This window comes from Panthera onca, chromosome A2 (assembly GCF_046562875.1).
Source record: "Panthera onca isolate mPanOnc1 chromosome A2, mPanOnc1 haplotype 2, whole genome shotgun sequence".
Taxonomy (NCBI): Eukaryota; Metazoa; Chordata; class Mammalia; order Carnivora; family Felidae; genus Panthera; species Panthera onca.
This window is the reverse complement of record NC_138340.1, coordinates 160,948,905-160,966,436: the sequence shown is the minus strand read 5'-3', so window position 1 is coordinate 160,966,436 and position 17,532 is coordinate 160,948,905. Positions and strand designations below refer to the sequence as shown.

Below are 17,532 nucleotides of genomic sequence, written 5' to 3'. Positions count from 1 at the left end.
GATTGCATTCAGACATCACTTTGGCAATGGAATGACTGCATTAAATTAGCATCGAGCACAATGGATGGTAATTGCAAGACTGTCATTTCTACAAGTGCAAAATTAATGTGTTCTGCAAACCCATCCCATTGTGTGGCACAGGAAAATCATGGAACCGTGTTATTCCGAGCAGAAAAAAAGCCCTGTAATAGCACTGTTAACGTGGTATGCCATTATTCAGCAATGGTGTTCTTTTCCACCTCTGTTGTTGTCTTGTGCTCATTCCTCAAACCCTGCCTGACCTCATTTGTATGCTCATATTGTAGCACCGCCAGAGAGTAGCCTGGATGTACAGAGCATGTTATGGAACAATTCCTCCTTCTGTGTGGCATCTTGTGTGAATAATGCCAGCATAAACCATCCCCCATGTATTCATGAGAGTATGAATAGGCTACTTATGTAAAGCTTCTTATTAAGAGATATACCGACCGTTTACAGAAAACTTTACCCAAATACTATACATTCATTTAGACAGGGAAGAGTGATTTACATGCATTTCAGGGGGAGCTTAGGCAAAGCGCCAGCTGTCCCGGGCTCCGTCCCTCTTGTTTACGCATGGGAACGGAAGCCACAGACCAGGTAAGGGCATTTCTTCCAGTCACGGAAGAATCACGGGGTGTATCTTGAATGACAACATGTATATGCATCGGGCTCCCGTAGTCTGCTGATTGGCCCTGCAGGATTTATTAGGGATTAAAGACTCACTCAAGCCTGAACTACTGCACCAGTAACAGGTGCTCGAAGCTGACTGATCAGAGGTGGTGATCATTCCTGCAGTTCGGCTCAGGCTGAGAACCACGAATAGAGGCATCGTGTGTCCGGGTTCTAATAATGAAAGTGACAATAACTGGCCAGACAGGCTTCCTTGTGAGTCCAGCTCAAATCCAGTCTCTTGGCAGCCAGGGCTGGGGGGTGGGGCAGGCATCCGGACTGCCGGCTGTCCTGACTGATCCACAGCAACAATCCATCAGTCTTCGAGCCCGCCGACAGACCCTCTCTGACCTCCCTGAGTGGGAGGGTCAGGCCTGAGTCCACCTTTCAGAGGCCACCTACTCTGTCACTCACCATTAAGGTGTTATGGGGATATTTGCTTTGGAATGTTCTAGGCCGTGCGTGGTCTGCCGGAATTGGGCTGAGATTCCTCACACACATATCCGGAGCTCCTCTCCTTTCAGCGAATGACAGAGATCAGAGAATGAATGGTTCAGAGAATGAATGGACAGAGATCAGAGAATGAATGGGAGACTTCTCACCTAAGGCGGGAGAATTCTGAACACCTTACTCTCGGAATAGAGCACACTGTGGACAGTTGAACAAACCACGAAATAGATGATTTGGGTTTATCTGTAAAAACGGCTGTGGAAAGTGGCTCTGCCTTACCCTTGTTGCAGAAGGTCCCATCGTAGGCCGTGTTGGAGCAGTCACAGGAGTAGCCGTGGTACTTCTCCAGGCACCTGCCCCCGTTCTCACAGTTGGCCCCGTAGCTGGTGCAGTGGCCCGAACATCCAGATTTGAACCCGGAAGTGACCTTGGCTCTTTCCTCCAGGTCCAGCGTCACCCCGTTCATCCTCAGGGAGCGGATGCAGCCCAGGAAACCCTGCTGGCCCCCGGCACCACCTGGGAACGACAGAAGGCACAGCGCTCAGATGGGATTACCTCTGCTGTGGCTCCCGGACCCAGTGGCGGGAGGCAAGGAGGCTGCTAAGTGCGGCCAGCATTCTCACTTTCGAGCCAGCCCTGCCTAATAGCAAAAGCTAGAAGCTTTTCCCCCTCAGGCCACAATGTCTAATGAAAAGAGGCTGTCTTCTGAGAAGCCATAAATTTGCCACAGAAAGAAGATGTTTGGAGATACACAAAAATCATATACACCATTTTGGAAATCTAATCTGGTTTCCTAAAGAAGTTTATAGAAATCTCTAGGTTTCTTTGTTGTTGTTGTTTTAATCTTATGGCATTCACTTCCAAAGCATTATCTATTGAAAGAAATATAAAGAGGCAGAGAAACATGAATATATTAGCATAGCTAACAAGTCAATTAGTTGGAAGGCATAAATCCATTTGAAATGTGACCACACGACCTGGGTCCTGGTTTTTGTCTTAGGAAATACTTGGCTTTGAAGTTCACATGAAGGCTTCCCGGGGCTTCTGGGGTGGTCAGAAGTTGGAATTGATAATTTTACATGGAAGTCAGCCATAGCACACTTATTACCAGGTCAGGTTAGATTTTACCGCTTTTGTCTAAATGCCATTGCAAGACATATAGCACAAAGAGCATTTCACTGTGATTTCCTAAGTTACAGCGTTAGAGGCTCATGAGCATGAAAATATTAGAATATTCCTAACAAATTTCATTGAGTCATTGGAGCATTATATCACAAGTGAATTTAATTATGTCTAGAAGAACCTTGGCTACGATTTTTTTAAGCAGCTGGTACAAAAGGAGGAGCTCAAGCTTACACACATGTCTGCGTCTTGGAGTAATGACTTTTCTGGAAATTAAATAAAATGATCGGTCATTAAAATTATTAAAAGAAATATCTGCTGGGGATTTAGAAAAAAATACCGTTAACAAAGTGACCTTCTCGGGGCGCCTGGGTGGCTTGGTCGGTTAAGCGTCCGACTTCGGCTCAGGTCATGATCTCACGGTCCGTGGGTTCGAGCCCCGCATCGGGCTCTGTGCTGACAGCTCAGAGCCTGGAGCCTGTTTCAGATTCTGTGTCTCCCTCTCTCTGTGACCCTCCCCCGTTCATGCTCTGTCTCTCTCGGTCTCAAAAATAAATAAACGTTAAAAAAAAAAAACAAAAAAACCCCAAAGTGACCTTCTCTTGAGGGCGATGTAGTAGGCACTCTACGAAGCACCTTACTTATGTCATTCACCCGATTCACCCAACAGCCTGGCGAGGTGGGCATTATCATCATTATCCCCACTGTACGGATGAGAAGCCTGAAGCTTAGGAAAGTTCAGAGGTTTACTCAAGGAGTCATAGCTCCACAGTGGCAAAGTTGTGTTAGTTCTGTCTTAATCTCGAGCATATGGTATTCTGTTCTGTGTTGACCACTTAATGCAGAAGAAGGGCTTCAGGGTCAGCGTCCCCATCGATGTACATGTTTCCGAGATATAGGCTGGGATGCCTTTAAAAGTGGGGTGATCAATTGGGTTGTCAGTGTTTGGATGAGACTGGTAGCTGGGGATGGATTCTGATCACTTATTCTGGTATGTTGAGAAGAAGCACGCCATCGAGGGGACTCATCAGACAGGGCGGGTGGATCAAAGGCTTTAGGCGCAGAGATGTATTCGTTTGCTTATGTCTGTAAATCCTCAGCCCTGAAATGGCAAGTGACTGGCTCTGTTATCTTTATAAACCCAAGCCTCGCATTCTCTCATTGTGTAGTACATAGGTTTGAATGATGATTCTCCAGGGACTGTTATTTATTATCAAATGAAATAATTGAGTAGAGGATTAGTTGAAGGGAGGCCAATGCTCTGTTTGATCAAAGCTCCGGAATAGTAGATGGCAAAGGAAGTTATTAAAAACAGCCACTTTGAAGGATTTCCCACTTTGCAATCTGCTCGTCAGCCCAGCTTCATACACCCCTGCGCTGAAGAGAATTTGGGCCTTTGCTATGATTTGGAAGAATTCCAATCCACGTGTTAACATTTCAATTTGGTGTCTATCATTTTAGTGACCGTGGCTTTCGCTTTTGCAGTCAGGGCTTTCCAAAGGGCCTCTTGTTCAATAAACGCCTAGCCGTTTGAATTTTCATTGCTAGTCAATTAAGACAATTATATCCTATCAAAATACACAGAAATCTTTAAATCATTGTTTTTCGATATCTCCTGCCCCTTTTCCTTATTACAAACGTAATAGTTTTTCAGTGCGGAAACCATAAACACACTGATAAGCAAGATGAAGAAGAGAATCTGGAATGCTACTCAGCTGTAACTACTACTTTCAGCACATAGCCTTTTCTACTTTTAGCTATGAACATACATATGTGTGAAAAAATAAAACAAAGGAAGAAGTGAGAGCACGATATGCACGTTGGTTTGAAATTTGCTTTTTGCACTTAATATATCATAAAACGTTCTCCAAGCAATAAACGTACAACTGGAACATCTCGTTTGCCATCTGCGAAGCATCTCATCTTGTGAATGCTCTGTAACTTATTTTGCCATTCCTACCATTGGGCTTTTAAGCTCACGCCCATTTTCATTTTACAGGACACTCTAATAAATACCCTTGTAAAAACCTTTGCACACTTGTTCAATATGTCCTTAGAATTAATTCTTAGAAGTGCAGTCGCTGGATACAAAGGCAGATACATTTTAAAAGCATTTGGAGTACAATTGCCTCTAAGAATTTGTCAATCTGTATTTCACGGGTAGGGCATGAGATTCCCACCTTTTCCACGTCTATTGGGATACTTGGCAGAATGCTTTTGAATTTATAGGCTAAAAAAAAAAAAAAAAAAAAAAAAAAAAAGAAGAGCTTATTGTTTTAATTTGCATTGCTTCAAACACTGTGAGTTGAATACATTTTTATGTTCTCACCGCTGTTAGTTTTTGGTTCTTCATGTCTTTTCCTATTTGGGGGAAATAGGAGAGGGTATGTTTCTTATTGATCAATAACAGTATTTTTGGCTTTAACTCTGTTATAAATTTGGCGACTATATTCTTCCAGACTGTGTCTTTAACTTATATATGGTGTTTCTTTTTCTCTATGAATGTTTATGTTGTTTATATAGTCCCCTCCATCTTTCTTATTTGTACAGTTTGTGCCTTTGGTATTAAGCTTTTATAAAGCCTAACCTAAAAATAATATAATAAACCCAATCCAAAATAATATAATTATTCAACTATATTTTCTTCTAGCACTTTTATGATTTTACTTCTCTTAGCACTGTGATCTTCAATCTATCCAGAATGTATTGTAATTTAGAAATAACTTCTATTTAATGGGTCTTACTAATAGTTGCAAGTTTGAAGAAGAATGTTTTCAATGTTAAGACGAAAAAAATTTTTGGAGATTTGAAAAGGTCCAGTTGGCAGAACAAATAAATCTAGGTTAGATCATATTTTTATTATGTGACTAAGGTAAACAGATTTATGTGTATGTACTTAATTATTTCTGTATACAGTCCTCAAGGGGTTTTTCTGTCTCTCTGCCTCTTTGTCTTTGATTCCTTCTGGTCGTGGCCATTCTGAGGCTCTACATCTATCAGTCATTCTGCCTCTGCGTCTGTATATCTCTCCCTATCACGGCTGTTGACCATTCTAGGTTAGGTGCGTGGGTCTCATCAAGTCACTTAATCTCTCTCAGCATCAGGTTTTCCTGTCCATAAAAAGGGGGTTTGAACTAGATTCTGTCTCTGGTTCCTTTCAGCTCTAAATTAGTCCAGCTCGTGATGTACAACCTCCCTCTGTGTTTATGTGTCTCCATCTCTTTATTTCAGTAAATTACTCTGTTTCTCCTAACTTTACTTCTTTGTACCATTGCCTGACCTTCCCCCCACTTCTGTTAATTGACCATAAAATATGACTGTGTTCTAATTTTTATTTGTTGCATTCATTACATAAGGTTTTGTACTCCCTCTTCTTAATTCATAAAGCAGGTAAGTGGAATACTCCATTTCTCTCTGTATAAAAGAAAACTAAATAAATTATGCACTTTTCTTACTTAGATGACCCCTGATTTATTAAATGGGTCAGTGAGCTGGAAAGTACTTTTACTGATCTAGTCGATATGAAGGAAAAAATGTTTTGTCCCGAAAATGGTCATTATGTGTTATGCAAAAGATGTTAATACACTAGAACCGGTGATAATTACTTGAGTTCAACTTATGTGCTCTATAGAAATCTTTCTTGGTGACAAATGTCAGAAGTTTAAATTGTAGGTCTGCAAGCAAAAATGCTACTTAACCTTTGTTAATTAAAAAATCAACACACTGTCATTGGAGAGCGCTCCCTGCCTTGCGAGGGCTTTATGCACATTAGTCAGACCTGTGATAATTACCCAGGGTGAGATGTGGGTTTAATTTGTAAATCATTTTTCATGTGAAATGCTATTCCAGTATTGCAATTAAAGATTAATTATGAAAAGACTTTATCTACCCATAATGAATAATACAACCGCCAAAAGCACAAAGGATTGGGGCAAAAAGAATCAGGTAGTAAATGAAGCAAAACAGGTGAAAATAATGATCAAGAGGAATTCTAAAAATACAATGTTGTCAAACTCAGAGCTTAGTCTTTTTCTAAGGAGCTAAGTAGGATTACAGAGTATCCTTGCCTAGAGAGACTGGCCATTCATTCACCCCAGAAAGGAATCACACCAAGGCTTACACATGGGAAATCTAATGTATCCATCAATAATTATTTATTTCATATCTACTATGAGCCAGTCCTTGTCTAGATGTTTGGAAGGTCTTTAGAAAGTCCTCACCCTTGGAAAGCTTACCAACTTGCAGAAGGGAAGGGAAAAATTGAACAATAAACTCAATAAGCATGTGAAGTACATTGTGTGTTAGAAGGTAACGTCCACTATGAGAAAAAGAAGTCAGGTAGGGTTAAGTGCGATCAGGAGTAGGAGTGGTGTGGGGGTGGTTACAATCTTAAATAGGGCCATCAGGATAACTTCACTGAGAAGCTAAAGGAAAGAGCATCCAAGGGGCGCCTGGGTGGCCCAGTCGATTAAGACTCTGACTCTCGATTCCAGCTCAGGTCATGATCTTGAGGTTCAGGAGTCTGAGCCCTTTGTCGGGCTCCGCGCTGACTATGCGGAACCTGCTTGGGATTCTTTCTCTCTCTCTCTCTCTCCCCTTCTCCTGCCTCTCTCTCTCTCTTTCTCTCTCACAGTAAATAAATACACTTTTCTTTAAAAAAGGAAGAGTATCCAAGAGCATATCCCTGGGAAGAGGGCTTCAGGATAAAGAGGCAGGGGGGTGCTGCCCGCAGGTGGGGGGAAGCAGGTGGGAGGGGAAGGACGGGTATAAAGGGGAGTTGCTGCACGGTGGTGAGAAACACAAAGCCACTGGCCGGTTCACACGTGCAAGGTGTTGGGAAAGGCGTTGCTAAAGAGACGGAGGAGACCTACTTCTTGCCCGAGGGTTAATGGCAAGCGTCACTCACGGTACGCTGTGACGCAAGGCACAGTGTGACAGACCAGAGGCAGCAAACGGGGGTGAGGAAAGCATGAGCTGTGGTCACAAAGACCTACTTTCAGGGGTGCCTGGGTGGCTCAGCTGATTAAGCGCCGACTTCAGCTCGGGTCATGATCTCACGGTTCCTGAGTTGGAGCCCCTCGTCGGGCTCTGTGCTGACAGCTCAGAGCCTGGAGCCTGCTTCCCATTCTGTGTCTCCCTCTCTCTCTGTCCCACCCCGATGCACGCTCTATCTCTCCCTGTTTCTCAAAAGTGAATACATGTCAAAAAAATTAAAAAAATAAAAACAGGGGCGCCTGGGTGGCTCAGTCGGTTGAGCGGCTGACTTCAGCTCAGGTCATGATCTCGCGGTCCGTGAGTTCGAGCCCCGCGTCGGGCTCTGTGCTGACAGCTCGAGGCCTGGATCCTGCTTTGGATTCTGTGTCTCCCTCTCTCTGACCCTCCCCTGTTCATGCTCTGTCTCTCTCTGTCTCAAAAATAAATAAACGTTGGGGCGCCTGGGTGGCTTGGTCGGTTAAGCGTCCGACTTCGGCTCAGGTCATGATCTCACAGTCCGTGAGTTCGAGCCCCGCGTCGGGCTCTGTGCTGACAGCTCAGAGCCTGGAGCCTGTTTCAGATTCTGTGTCTCCCTCTCTCTCTGCCCCTCCCCTGTTCATGCTCTGTCTCTCTCTGTCTCAAAAATAAATAAATGTTAAAAAAAAATTAAAAAAAAAATAAATAAACGTTAAAAAAAAACAAAAACAAAGATCTACTTTCCTACATTGGCTTTGCTGCTCACTGCCTGTGTGATCTCCCCAGGCCCTCTGGGGCTCCAGTCTCCTGGTGTGTGAAATTAGCATAACAATAAGCACCTTGCAGGGTCATATTAATAACGGAGGATAATACATTCCTTTGTGGTAATGCTCAGTTAATGGTAGCTGTCGTTATTACTGTTATTTATTATAAACAAAATTCTACAGAAGTAGAGACTTGGAATAAATTAAATAGGGCTAAGGTGAGCGTACAGAAACCTGAATCCTTTGGTGTTTTGGAAAGCACTCCGTTGCCCCCAAATCCCTACGTTGAAGACTAACCCCCAGTGTGATTATATTTGGGGGATAGGGCCTTTACAGAGGTAATTAAGGTTAAATGCGACGGTAGGGGTGAGGCTCTCATCTCCTGTGACTGGTGTCCTTTCTCAGAAGAGGAAGAGACACATGGGGCTGTGTGCACACAGGAAAATGGCCCTGTGAGGACATAGCGAGAAGCAACAGTCTACAAAGCTAGGAGAGAGGCCTCAGGAAAAACCAACCCTGGCATCTGGATCTTGGACTTGCGGCTTCCAGAACAGGTTTGTTATTTAAGCCCCTGATCTGTGGGTATGTTGTTATGGCAGCCTGAGCAGGCTCGTACAGTGAGTAAAGGGTTGGCATCAAGCTTGGCTGGTCCAGGCCTGCCTGAGAGAAAGACCTTTGAACTGCACTGTGTTCCTGGAAGATCCGGGATTAGGCCGGTGTGTTCTCTCTCTCTTGTCTGCTGTGCGGGACCATATTTGCATTTGGGGAACTGTGAGCTGGCACGAAGGCCTTGCACCAGTGATTGGGAGGGGATAAAAGACTGGTGTGACCTCTCCGGGTCCAGGTGACCACCCCCCCCCCCCCCCACCCTACTCCAGGGCAGCCATTCCTGGCCTGTGCTCGTGAGCGGGCAAACACGACTATGTGCTTGGACAGGCCTGGCCTCCCTCATTGCAGATGCCGTACCCGCTGTATCTCTCACTCTACATGTTACCACTGTCTCTTAGGTCTTGATGCTCCACTTGAACCTATAAGAAAAAAGCCTGCAGTGTCAGTACAGGTGTGTAAAATAAACCGCCATTACTGGTTAAGATGAGAGCCTCAGAATGGCGAAGATTTCTCAGGAGTGGGGAGGGTTGAAGGATGGGATCACATTATTCAGTGCAGCTGCATGATCGACAAGTATTGATCAGGGAAGCCTATGTCAGCTAGATATCGGAGGGCATGTATGAAAAAGTTTTTACACAGAGAGCGTGGGTTTGGAGAATTGCTTTTGCAGATAATGTTCGTGAGTGCTCATTCATAACTTCATTCAATAGAATAGATTTTTTCCTAAAGTTCATTATTACTGCATGGATTTTCTTATGTCCTCAGGGCAAAGGACATGCAGAATCTGTGAATCCAAACTATTTAAACTAGAAGGAGACTTCAAAATAAAGGCCGAGGGAATACTGGGTTTCTGATAGCACGGAACAGTTATGCGCATCTAAATGTGAGTTGCTCTGAGATGGGGAGGATGTAGGAGGTCTGAATTCATTCTGGAGGCCACAGTGGCAGGGCAAGCATAATAAATTATTACCTGTTTCAAAAGCTAATATTAGTCGGATACTAGCTGTACAAGATACTCTTCCAAACTACATGTTCTAACTCTCAGAGATAATTATTATCATCCTTACTTTATAGGTGAAGAAACTGAGACCAAGAGACTCGATGTGCCCAGTGTTAAACAGCTAAGAAGTGGCCATTGGCCATAATCCACTGCCAGGCTATCCAGCTCTTAAGCTTGCACTCCTGCTAATGGCTGCCATCTTGGTTTTTGGGCTTGCATCACAGGAGATTCTTCTACATATGTTTCTAGGCATTGCTCTGCTTAAATGGAAAATGCTGACAGAATGATTAATATAAGTCATTCACTGCTTGGAAAAATACTGTCCCTGAAGCTACAAGGATGGCTGAAGCCAAAAAGGGAATGCAGTGCTGACAGTTCAGAACCAGGAACAGAGCTGTCCACACCGATCTCAAGGTCAACAGAGAGACCATTTCTTTGATGCCGTTATTGAAATTATATTTTTGCTTGGTTCAAAAGCTCAAGTTCAACTTTAAAACCAGAGCGGCTATGGGTTTTAGCCCCAGCTGGTGGGTGGTGGCTCACCGCCCCCCCCCCCCCCATACCCGGTCTGACGGTGCTGGTTCAGAGGGCAGCTCGTGGCATCAATTAATACAGTTCCAAGTCCCTTAGAGAAGTGGGAGCTGAGAGAGAATACAGCGATAAACCACCACATCTTAGACCCAAATGTTAGAGTATTCACAGCACTTTAGTAGATTTCAACGCAAACCCCAAATTTAAATACATCAGCTTAGAACTCCAGGTATTTCTTTTACAAATATCTGTATGTTATTGTTCCTGTTATGTGTCCTGCTGGTGAATACTGCTTATCTTTGGAGCAAAATAAGCCTCTTCTTTCTGTTGGTTTTAATGTATTTAACATATCCTAGATTCTCTCTCTCGGACACACACACACACACACACACACACACACACACACACACACGAGGCTGGGAACTTGAACTGGGCTGATTCACCTCTCTCTCTGTCTTCATTATCTGTCTTCTAAAGTCTTTACTTTTTAAACAACCAGATCTGGTCTCTTTCATCCAGAGTCAAGAACCCCCAGTGCTCCTTCCACCTGTCACTTTGTTGTCCCCCTCGCAGACTGCAGACTTCAAACAAGGCTTTGCAGATGCTAGTCCCAGGATTTATGGATCTGGGAGGGATCGGAATGGCTCTGATCACCACCCTCCCAGGATGTATGAGCTTTCCAAGACACGAGGGTGGAGGAACAGAAGAGGAGCCGTGGGGATGAAGGGGAGGGAAAGAGAGGAGCTAGCAGAGAGGCTGAGGACAGAACAGTGGCACATTCTGAGGTCAAGACTGCAAGGACGCCTTGGGTATGAATGTTAAATAGTATGGGCAGGTCACAGAAAACAAGGAAACCATGAGGGGCTATTTGATCTGCTTATTTTTGAGACAGACCTTTAGGTGTAGTACTGAGAGAACAGCTCTAGTGGGTGAAGATACACCTCTGGTTGAAGAATCAGTTACAGCACAAGATGGCTGTCCCTGCCTGGGTGGGAGGGAGGCTTTTTGAAGTTGTGCGTGGGGACGTGAGAGACACCTGGAGGTGGAAACAGGAAGGGGTTGATGTGGATGGGAACTAGCCCTTCCACATCCCGAGATGAACGTCTTCTCCTCACGCTCAACTTTCCTTGAGGAGCACAGCCCAGGGCCTGAGTGTTAACTTCTCCCCTCAGGCAGACAACACTGGAGGATGCATTTTGTAATCTCAAGGGAACGGACATGAGCTCACATGTTGACAAGGCCTTGGAGGAAAGCCCACGCTATGAGGGAAGGACTCCTGTATCAGGAGGGACAGAAATGCAAGACAGCAGGCACACAGGAGCCAACATAATCGTCATCTTAATTACTGTGCTGACATAAAAGAGCAGCGAGATTAGCATAATGATTCCTCCGTGATACTGGAAACATGGGGCCAAGACAAACCATTATGAAGAAGAATTGGTTGGAGATGTCGAGAATTAGAAAACCATAATATAATAATAAATAAAGATTTCTAAGGAGGGATTGGAGAGCAGACTAGATAGAGCAGAAGAACATTTTAGGCAGTTGAAATATGGGGTCAATAAACCCTCCTCAAAGGCAACAGGAAAGGATAAAGTGGTTAAAATAATAAACAAAAAGTTAAGGACTATGGAGGGCAGAAGTGTTGTCATGTGTGTACCAATAACCTCAAAAGAAAAGAGAAACTGGGGGGAAGGAACTGTTTGAAGAAATAATGACTCAGAATATTCTAGAACAGAATGAAGAGGCTCCTACTAAACAGAGTATATACGATATACTAATAACAGAAGTATATAAGATATATATTAATACTAAACAGAGTAGATAAGAAAAAAACCCCACACCTATGCTTATAGCTGTGGTTCTTAACCAGAGCCCCAAAGCCCAGGCATTTGTGTATGGGAGTCAGGAGGCTGGAGAATAGGATGGGAAACACCTTCCATGTTCAAAATTTTCAGTAGCCTCTCAATGAAAATTTAGCATGTTCTTCAATTAGGACTGTAGGGAAAATTGCAGCAGGATTAGTGGTACCTGCATCACTACTGCTGATAGAAAATCATAGACATGTTCCTATTACATTAGAGTTATAGATCTTTTGAAGTATCATTTATGTTCATGAGGAGTTTGAACTTCAGGTAGTGATTAGATGTGATGCTAGGTCTTGTTATTTACAGCACTAATATTACTATTGTATCACTAATTTGCTGTTTTAGATGTTTGATAACTTAATTTCACTATGCTTGGTTTCTTTCGTAATTTAGTATATTTTATGTTACTCATATAAAACATCTTTCTGGGAAGAGGAAAACAGGCTTTAGCAGACTGGCCCCCAAAAGGCTGAGAGTGCTGCATTAAGTGAAGAAACATTAAAAGAAAAGAGAAAGAAGTTCAATAATAAGAATGTAGCTTACATCTAACTTCTCAAGAGCAACATTGTTGATAAAAGACAGTATTGATTTAAATATGGCCACCAGTAAAGATATTTGTAAGCATGTGTCTTGGAAGGATTCACCTATGCACTCTTTCTTCTTAAAAAAAAAGTTTAGGGGCGCCTGGGTGGCGCAGTCGGTTAAGCCTCCGACTTCAGCCAGGTCACGATCTCACGGTCCGTGAGTTCGAGCCCCGCGTCAGGCTCTGGGCTGATGGCTCGGAGCCTGGAGCCTGTTTCCGATTCTGTGTCTCCCTCTCTCTCTGACCCTCCCCCGTTCATGCTCTGTCTCTCTCTGTCCCAAAAATAAATAAAAAACGTTGAAAAAAAAATTAAAAAAAAAAAAAGTTTATTTATTTTTGAGAGAGAGAGAGAGAGAGCATGAGCAGGGGAGGGACAGAGAGAAAGGGAGACAGAGAATCTGAAGCAGGCTCCAGGCTCTGAGCTGTCAGCACAGAGCCGGACACGGGGCTTCAACTCACGAACTGTGAGATCATGACCTGAGCTGAAGTCAGACACTCAAACGACTGAGCCACCCAGGCACCCCCCTATACAGTCTTTCTTCGAACTGCTCTTGAGTAAGAAGGGAACTGAATCCAAGAGGTGATAAGATATGGGAAATAAGAAAAACCTAGTAAATGTAATTAAAATAAGTATGTTGATAAGATTCTGCAATTAAAACTCTAAATGATATCACCACGGCAGGCAGTGAGGTGGGGAAGGAGGTCAGAGTGTTCTTGGTCTTTGTCTTATTCAGAACAGTGATATTGATTTGTTTTTGTGGATGACAGGGAAAAAAAGCATAAGTATGTGTCTTAATAAGTTAGGAATAGATGCCAGAAGAATGAAAGTGGAATCTATAACTTTCAAATCAGTAGAGTAATATTCAGTTTGATCAATGGAAAGTAGATGGGGGTGGGTGGGCAGGCAAACAAATAAACAAAACACAGTAAATCAAAAACACAAGGTAAGATGGCAGAAATCTTCCCTTATGAAATAACAGTAGTTACAATAAGTGAATAGAGATTCTCAAATTAGATTTTTAAGAGATTCTGCATTATGATATCTGAGATACAATAAAAGGATACAAACACCTGTACAAAAGCACCAGGCAAATATTAATAGCAACGAGGAGGGCACTGCAGTAGTTTTAAGAGCAAAGATAAAACTGAGATGGAAAACATCATAGTGAATGAAGATGCCATAAATCAAAAAGATCACGAACTGACTCATTTAGCTAGCAAAACAGCCTCAAATTATACAGAGCTACCAATGATAGACTATGGACAGAAATGGATAATTCGACCAATAAGGTTTGAAGTTTACACTCAGAAACTGATCAGACAAGCAATACTTGGTAAAGTAAGCATGCAGATCCCCTACAATGCAGTAATTCTCCTGGACATGCGCACATGCACACACACACACACACACACACACACACACATATACATGCATGCACAGAAGAAACCCTCGAACAACAGGGGGACGTGCATAAACGTATTCACGGACTGGCTGCAGGTGCCAAGATTTCGGGGAATTCAGGTATCCATCTTTAGGGGACAGAATAAATAAAGTGTGGATGTACACATAATGGAACACTGTACCACAGTATTCACAGAGCTATACAAATACATCTTAAAAACCTAAGGCTGCGTGAAAAAGCAAGAAACAGATGAGATTTGTAGTACAATACCATTTATATAAATCACGACACGCAAAAGGCAATACTATCAAGTTTCCAAAACATACATATATTTTGAACAGGTATATAGAGCGTGGGGCTGGGAGGCCACACATAAAATACACTCGAGCGGGTGCCAGCAAGGGGGAGAGAACAGAACTGGGAATTGGGAAGAAAGATGAAGCGTGACAAAGAGAAATTAAAATGAGCGAGGAATACCGCTAGGATATGATGACAGGACCGGGAGGTGAGGGTGGGCCGCATGCGTTCCTGCTGGGCAGAACCCCGGACAGGAGGGTTGATGGGAGAGGGGAGGGTAGAATAAGCCATCTACGGGGTAACTGTGCTCACAGCTCTCGCTCTCCCTCTCTCTTTCTCTCTCTCTTTTTCTCCCTCTCTCTCACTCGGGCTAGTGAAGTGGGGTTGTTTCACCTCCTCAGGGAATCGCCAGAGGGGCGGTGGGGCTATGAGTTCTCATCCTCTCCTCAACAGTTGCATCATGATACTAATTTCTTTGATTACAATCTTTTTCTGTGCGACAGCTGCCATTTACGGTCACGATCTCTAGTTCGATCCTCATAGAAAGAATAAAAAATGTGTATGTGAAATTGTGAATCTGTTGAAAAAAATTCTCCATGCTGATTGCAAAGTTGGTGTCTTGGCATTAAAACAACTTTTTTTGCGGGGGGGGGGGGGCGGGGCTGGGTGCCTCAGTGGTGTAGCTTCCGACTCTTGGTTTCAGCTCAGGTCATGATCTCCCGGTTTGTGAGTTCGAGCCCCACGTCAGGCTCTGCACTAACAGCGTGGAGCCTGCTTGGGATTCTCTCTCCCTCTCTCTCTGCCCCTCCTCTGCTCTCTCTCTCTTTCTTTCAAAATAAATAAATAAACATTAAAAAAAATTCTTTAAAATGACTTCTCTGGATCAGACCGTGCCCATCAGTTGTCATGAGAAAATGGGGAGGAGGACCACAGAGCCCCTGAAACACTTGTTTGCGACACATGAGCTATTTTGCGCAGAAGGTGAACAGCAGGATCGCCTCTATTCGTTTGTCCCGAATCTCTCTAAACGCTTCCACGCGTGTGACCTCTGCCTTAGAAGAGTGGTCCAGCCCCTGTGGAAACAGGCGGTTCACAGGCTACCTTGTTGGGTCTCAAAAGAGGATAAAAGCACACTGTCAATCTGATTATGTTGGGAGTGTAAGAAACCAAGGTGAAAATGATGTGTATCCTAACTTACTTAATATGTTAAAACTCTAACTAAAAGAGAGAGCCGGAATTGTTAAAGCTGGTAGGCTTTGCCCACTAAAGGCCCGAGGGTAGGAAAACGTAGGGTGACTTACTTGTGGGTGGCTTCACCCGTGGTGGGGTGAAGGGGCAGGAGGCAGTTCTATGGAAGCGACCTCTGTATTTTATTTGCCCTTTTGCTTTGCAGATAGTTTACTGATTTCATTTAGTGATGTTTATACTACCATTTTACCCAGTAAATCATTTTATTTCATTATTTTCCTGCTGGCTGTGGTTTCCAGCCATACTGCTCCCTATCTGTGTCTGGGGGAGAAGCAGGGGACCAGTTATAAGGGTCAGGTCTGAAGTTCTTTGCATTAGGGTCCTAGCTAGCGTCTCGGCTACTGCCAAACAGATAAGGCTTCACCTTGAAAGAGGGAGACTGAAAACTGTATTTAGGGACTAGACTGCATTGAGATGCTATCTTTCATAAAATTCTGAGACTCTCTGTCTCCTGTTTGTTTGTTTGTTTTTTGGCTTCTGTTATGCTTGATTTCAGTCTGTGGTATCCATTGAAAAAAGGTATTTCCAAAGATGGCCATATGACTATTAACGCAGAGAAGTAATAAACACGATACCATTCACTTATTCATTCTACTGTATATTCAGCCAGTACTCACTGGGCAACCATTGCGACATTATTCTAGATCTCTGTTGTCATGGAGCCTACTGTCTAGGGGAAGGACACAAAAAGAAATGAAAATATCACACTAAGGAGAATGTGACTGCTTACTTTTGATTGAGTGGTCAGAGAAGGCCTCTCTGAGAAGGTAATGGAAGCTGAGACATAAAGAACAAGAAGGGTCTGGCCTCGTCAGTGTCTGGGGAGGTATTCTGAGGCAGAGGAAACAGCCAGTACAAATGCTCTAGAGCAGAAATAAGCTTGATGTGTCCGTGGCACATACCAAAACTGTGGAGACCAGCCAGGAGACACCCTGCATCAGTTCAAGCAAGACACAACTGTGGCTTTGACTAGGGTAGGACTTGTGGTAATGGAGAGCAGTGGACGCACCCCAGGCACAGTCTACAGGTAGAGTCATGAGGCTCACTCCTGCTGGGCAGTGATGACAAAGGAGAGGAATCAAGGACAGCTCCAAATTTTGGGCTTAAGCAAAGATGGGTAGGTGGTGACGTCATTTACTGTGATGGGAAGGTTGGTGGAAGAACAGGTTTGGGGTAGGCATCAAGAGCCTGTCAGGTTTTCTCTGAGATGCCCATTGGACATCCAAGCTGAGGTGCTAAGTAGACGGTTGGATAAGTGCATGCAGAGTTTCTGAGAGAAGTGAAGCCTGGAGATTTCAATTTAAGAGTCATTGGTCCATAGATAGTATTGGATGCCACTGGACTGGATAAGATCACCTGGGGAAATGGATGGATGGAAAAGAGAGGAAGGTCCTGTGAACCTTCCATATCTAGTGATCACAGAGAGGAAGAGACTCACAGGAGAGACTAAGTCATGGCAAGCAAAAGTGGAAGGAAAAGTGGGTGAGTACACTGTCATACTTTCAAGAGAAGAAATTATTTCACGAAGGATGGTGGGTGGGCCGCTGCTGGTGAAACCGGGCCCTGCAGGGTGAATGGAGTTGAAAGTAGCAGAAAGTTTAAAGCTTGTTTTTCACAGAAATGTTTCCTCCTCATAAGCTATCGTGTCTTTTCAGTCCCCACGAACAAACCCACTAGGTGCCTCTGCAGCAGCCTGGACTCAGGGTCAGCTGATATGGTTCCAGCCTGGGAACAAGCAAAGCCCTGCTTTCTTTACCTGAGATGATGAACCCAAGACCCTATCCAGTTATACTGGTTCTTAGGGCATGCCTGCAGTTCCTTCTCTTTGTCTTGAGATAACCTTCTGATGTTGTTCAAGTAGGCAATTAGGTTCTAACAGGATGCCTGGAGGCCAGCAATAAGGAAGACTTGGTCAGCTATGGGGAAAGTTAGAGGGCTGTCCTGGGGGCACCCCACAAGAAGCCAGATCAAACCACACAGGCCAAAGAGGGCAAGTGCCATGATTAGAAACCCATGA

The 17,532-nt window shown here is 43.9% G+C and overlaps 1 protein-coding gene across 1 annotated transcript in view; it reads right to left on the bottom strand.

Moving 5' to 3' along the window:
- The window catches only part of CNTNAP2 (contactin associated protein 2), a 1,969,961-nt gene that overhangs the window by 205,437 nt on the left and 1,746,992 nt on the right, over window positions 1-17,532 (bottom strand). The window contains exon 18 of the mRNA XM_060633381.3: window positions 1,420-1,656. Within this exon, the coding sequence (XP_060489364.1) occupies window positions 1,420-1,656 (237 nt within the window). The remainder of the gene's footprint in view (window positions 1-1,419; window positions 1,657-17,532) is intronic.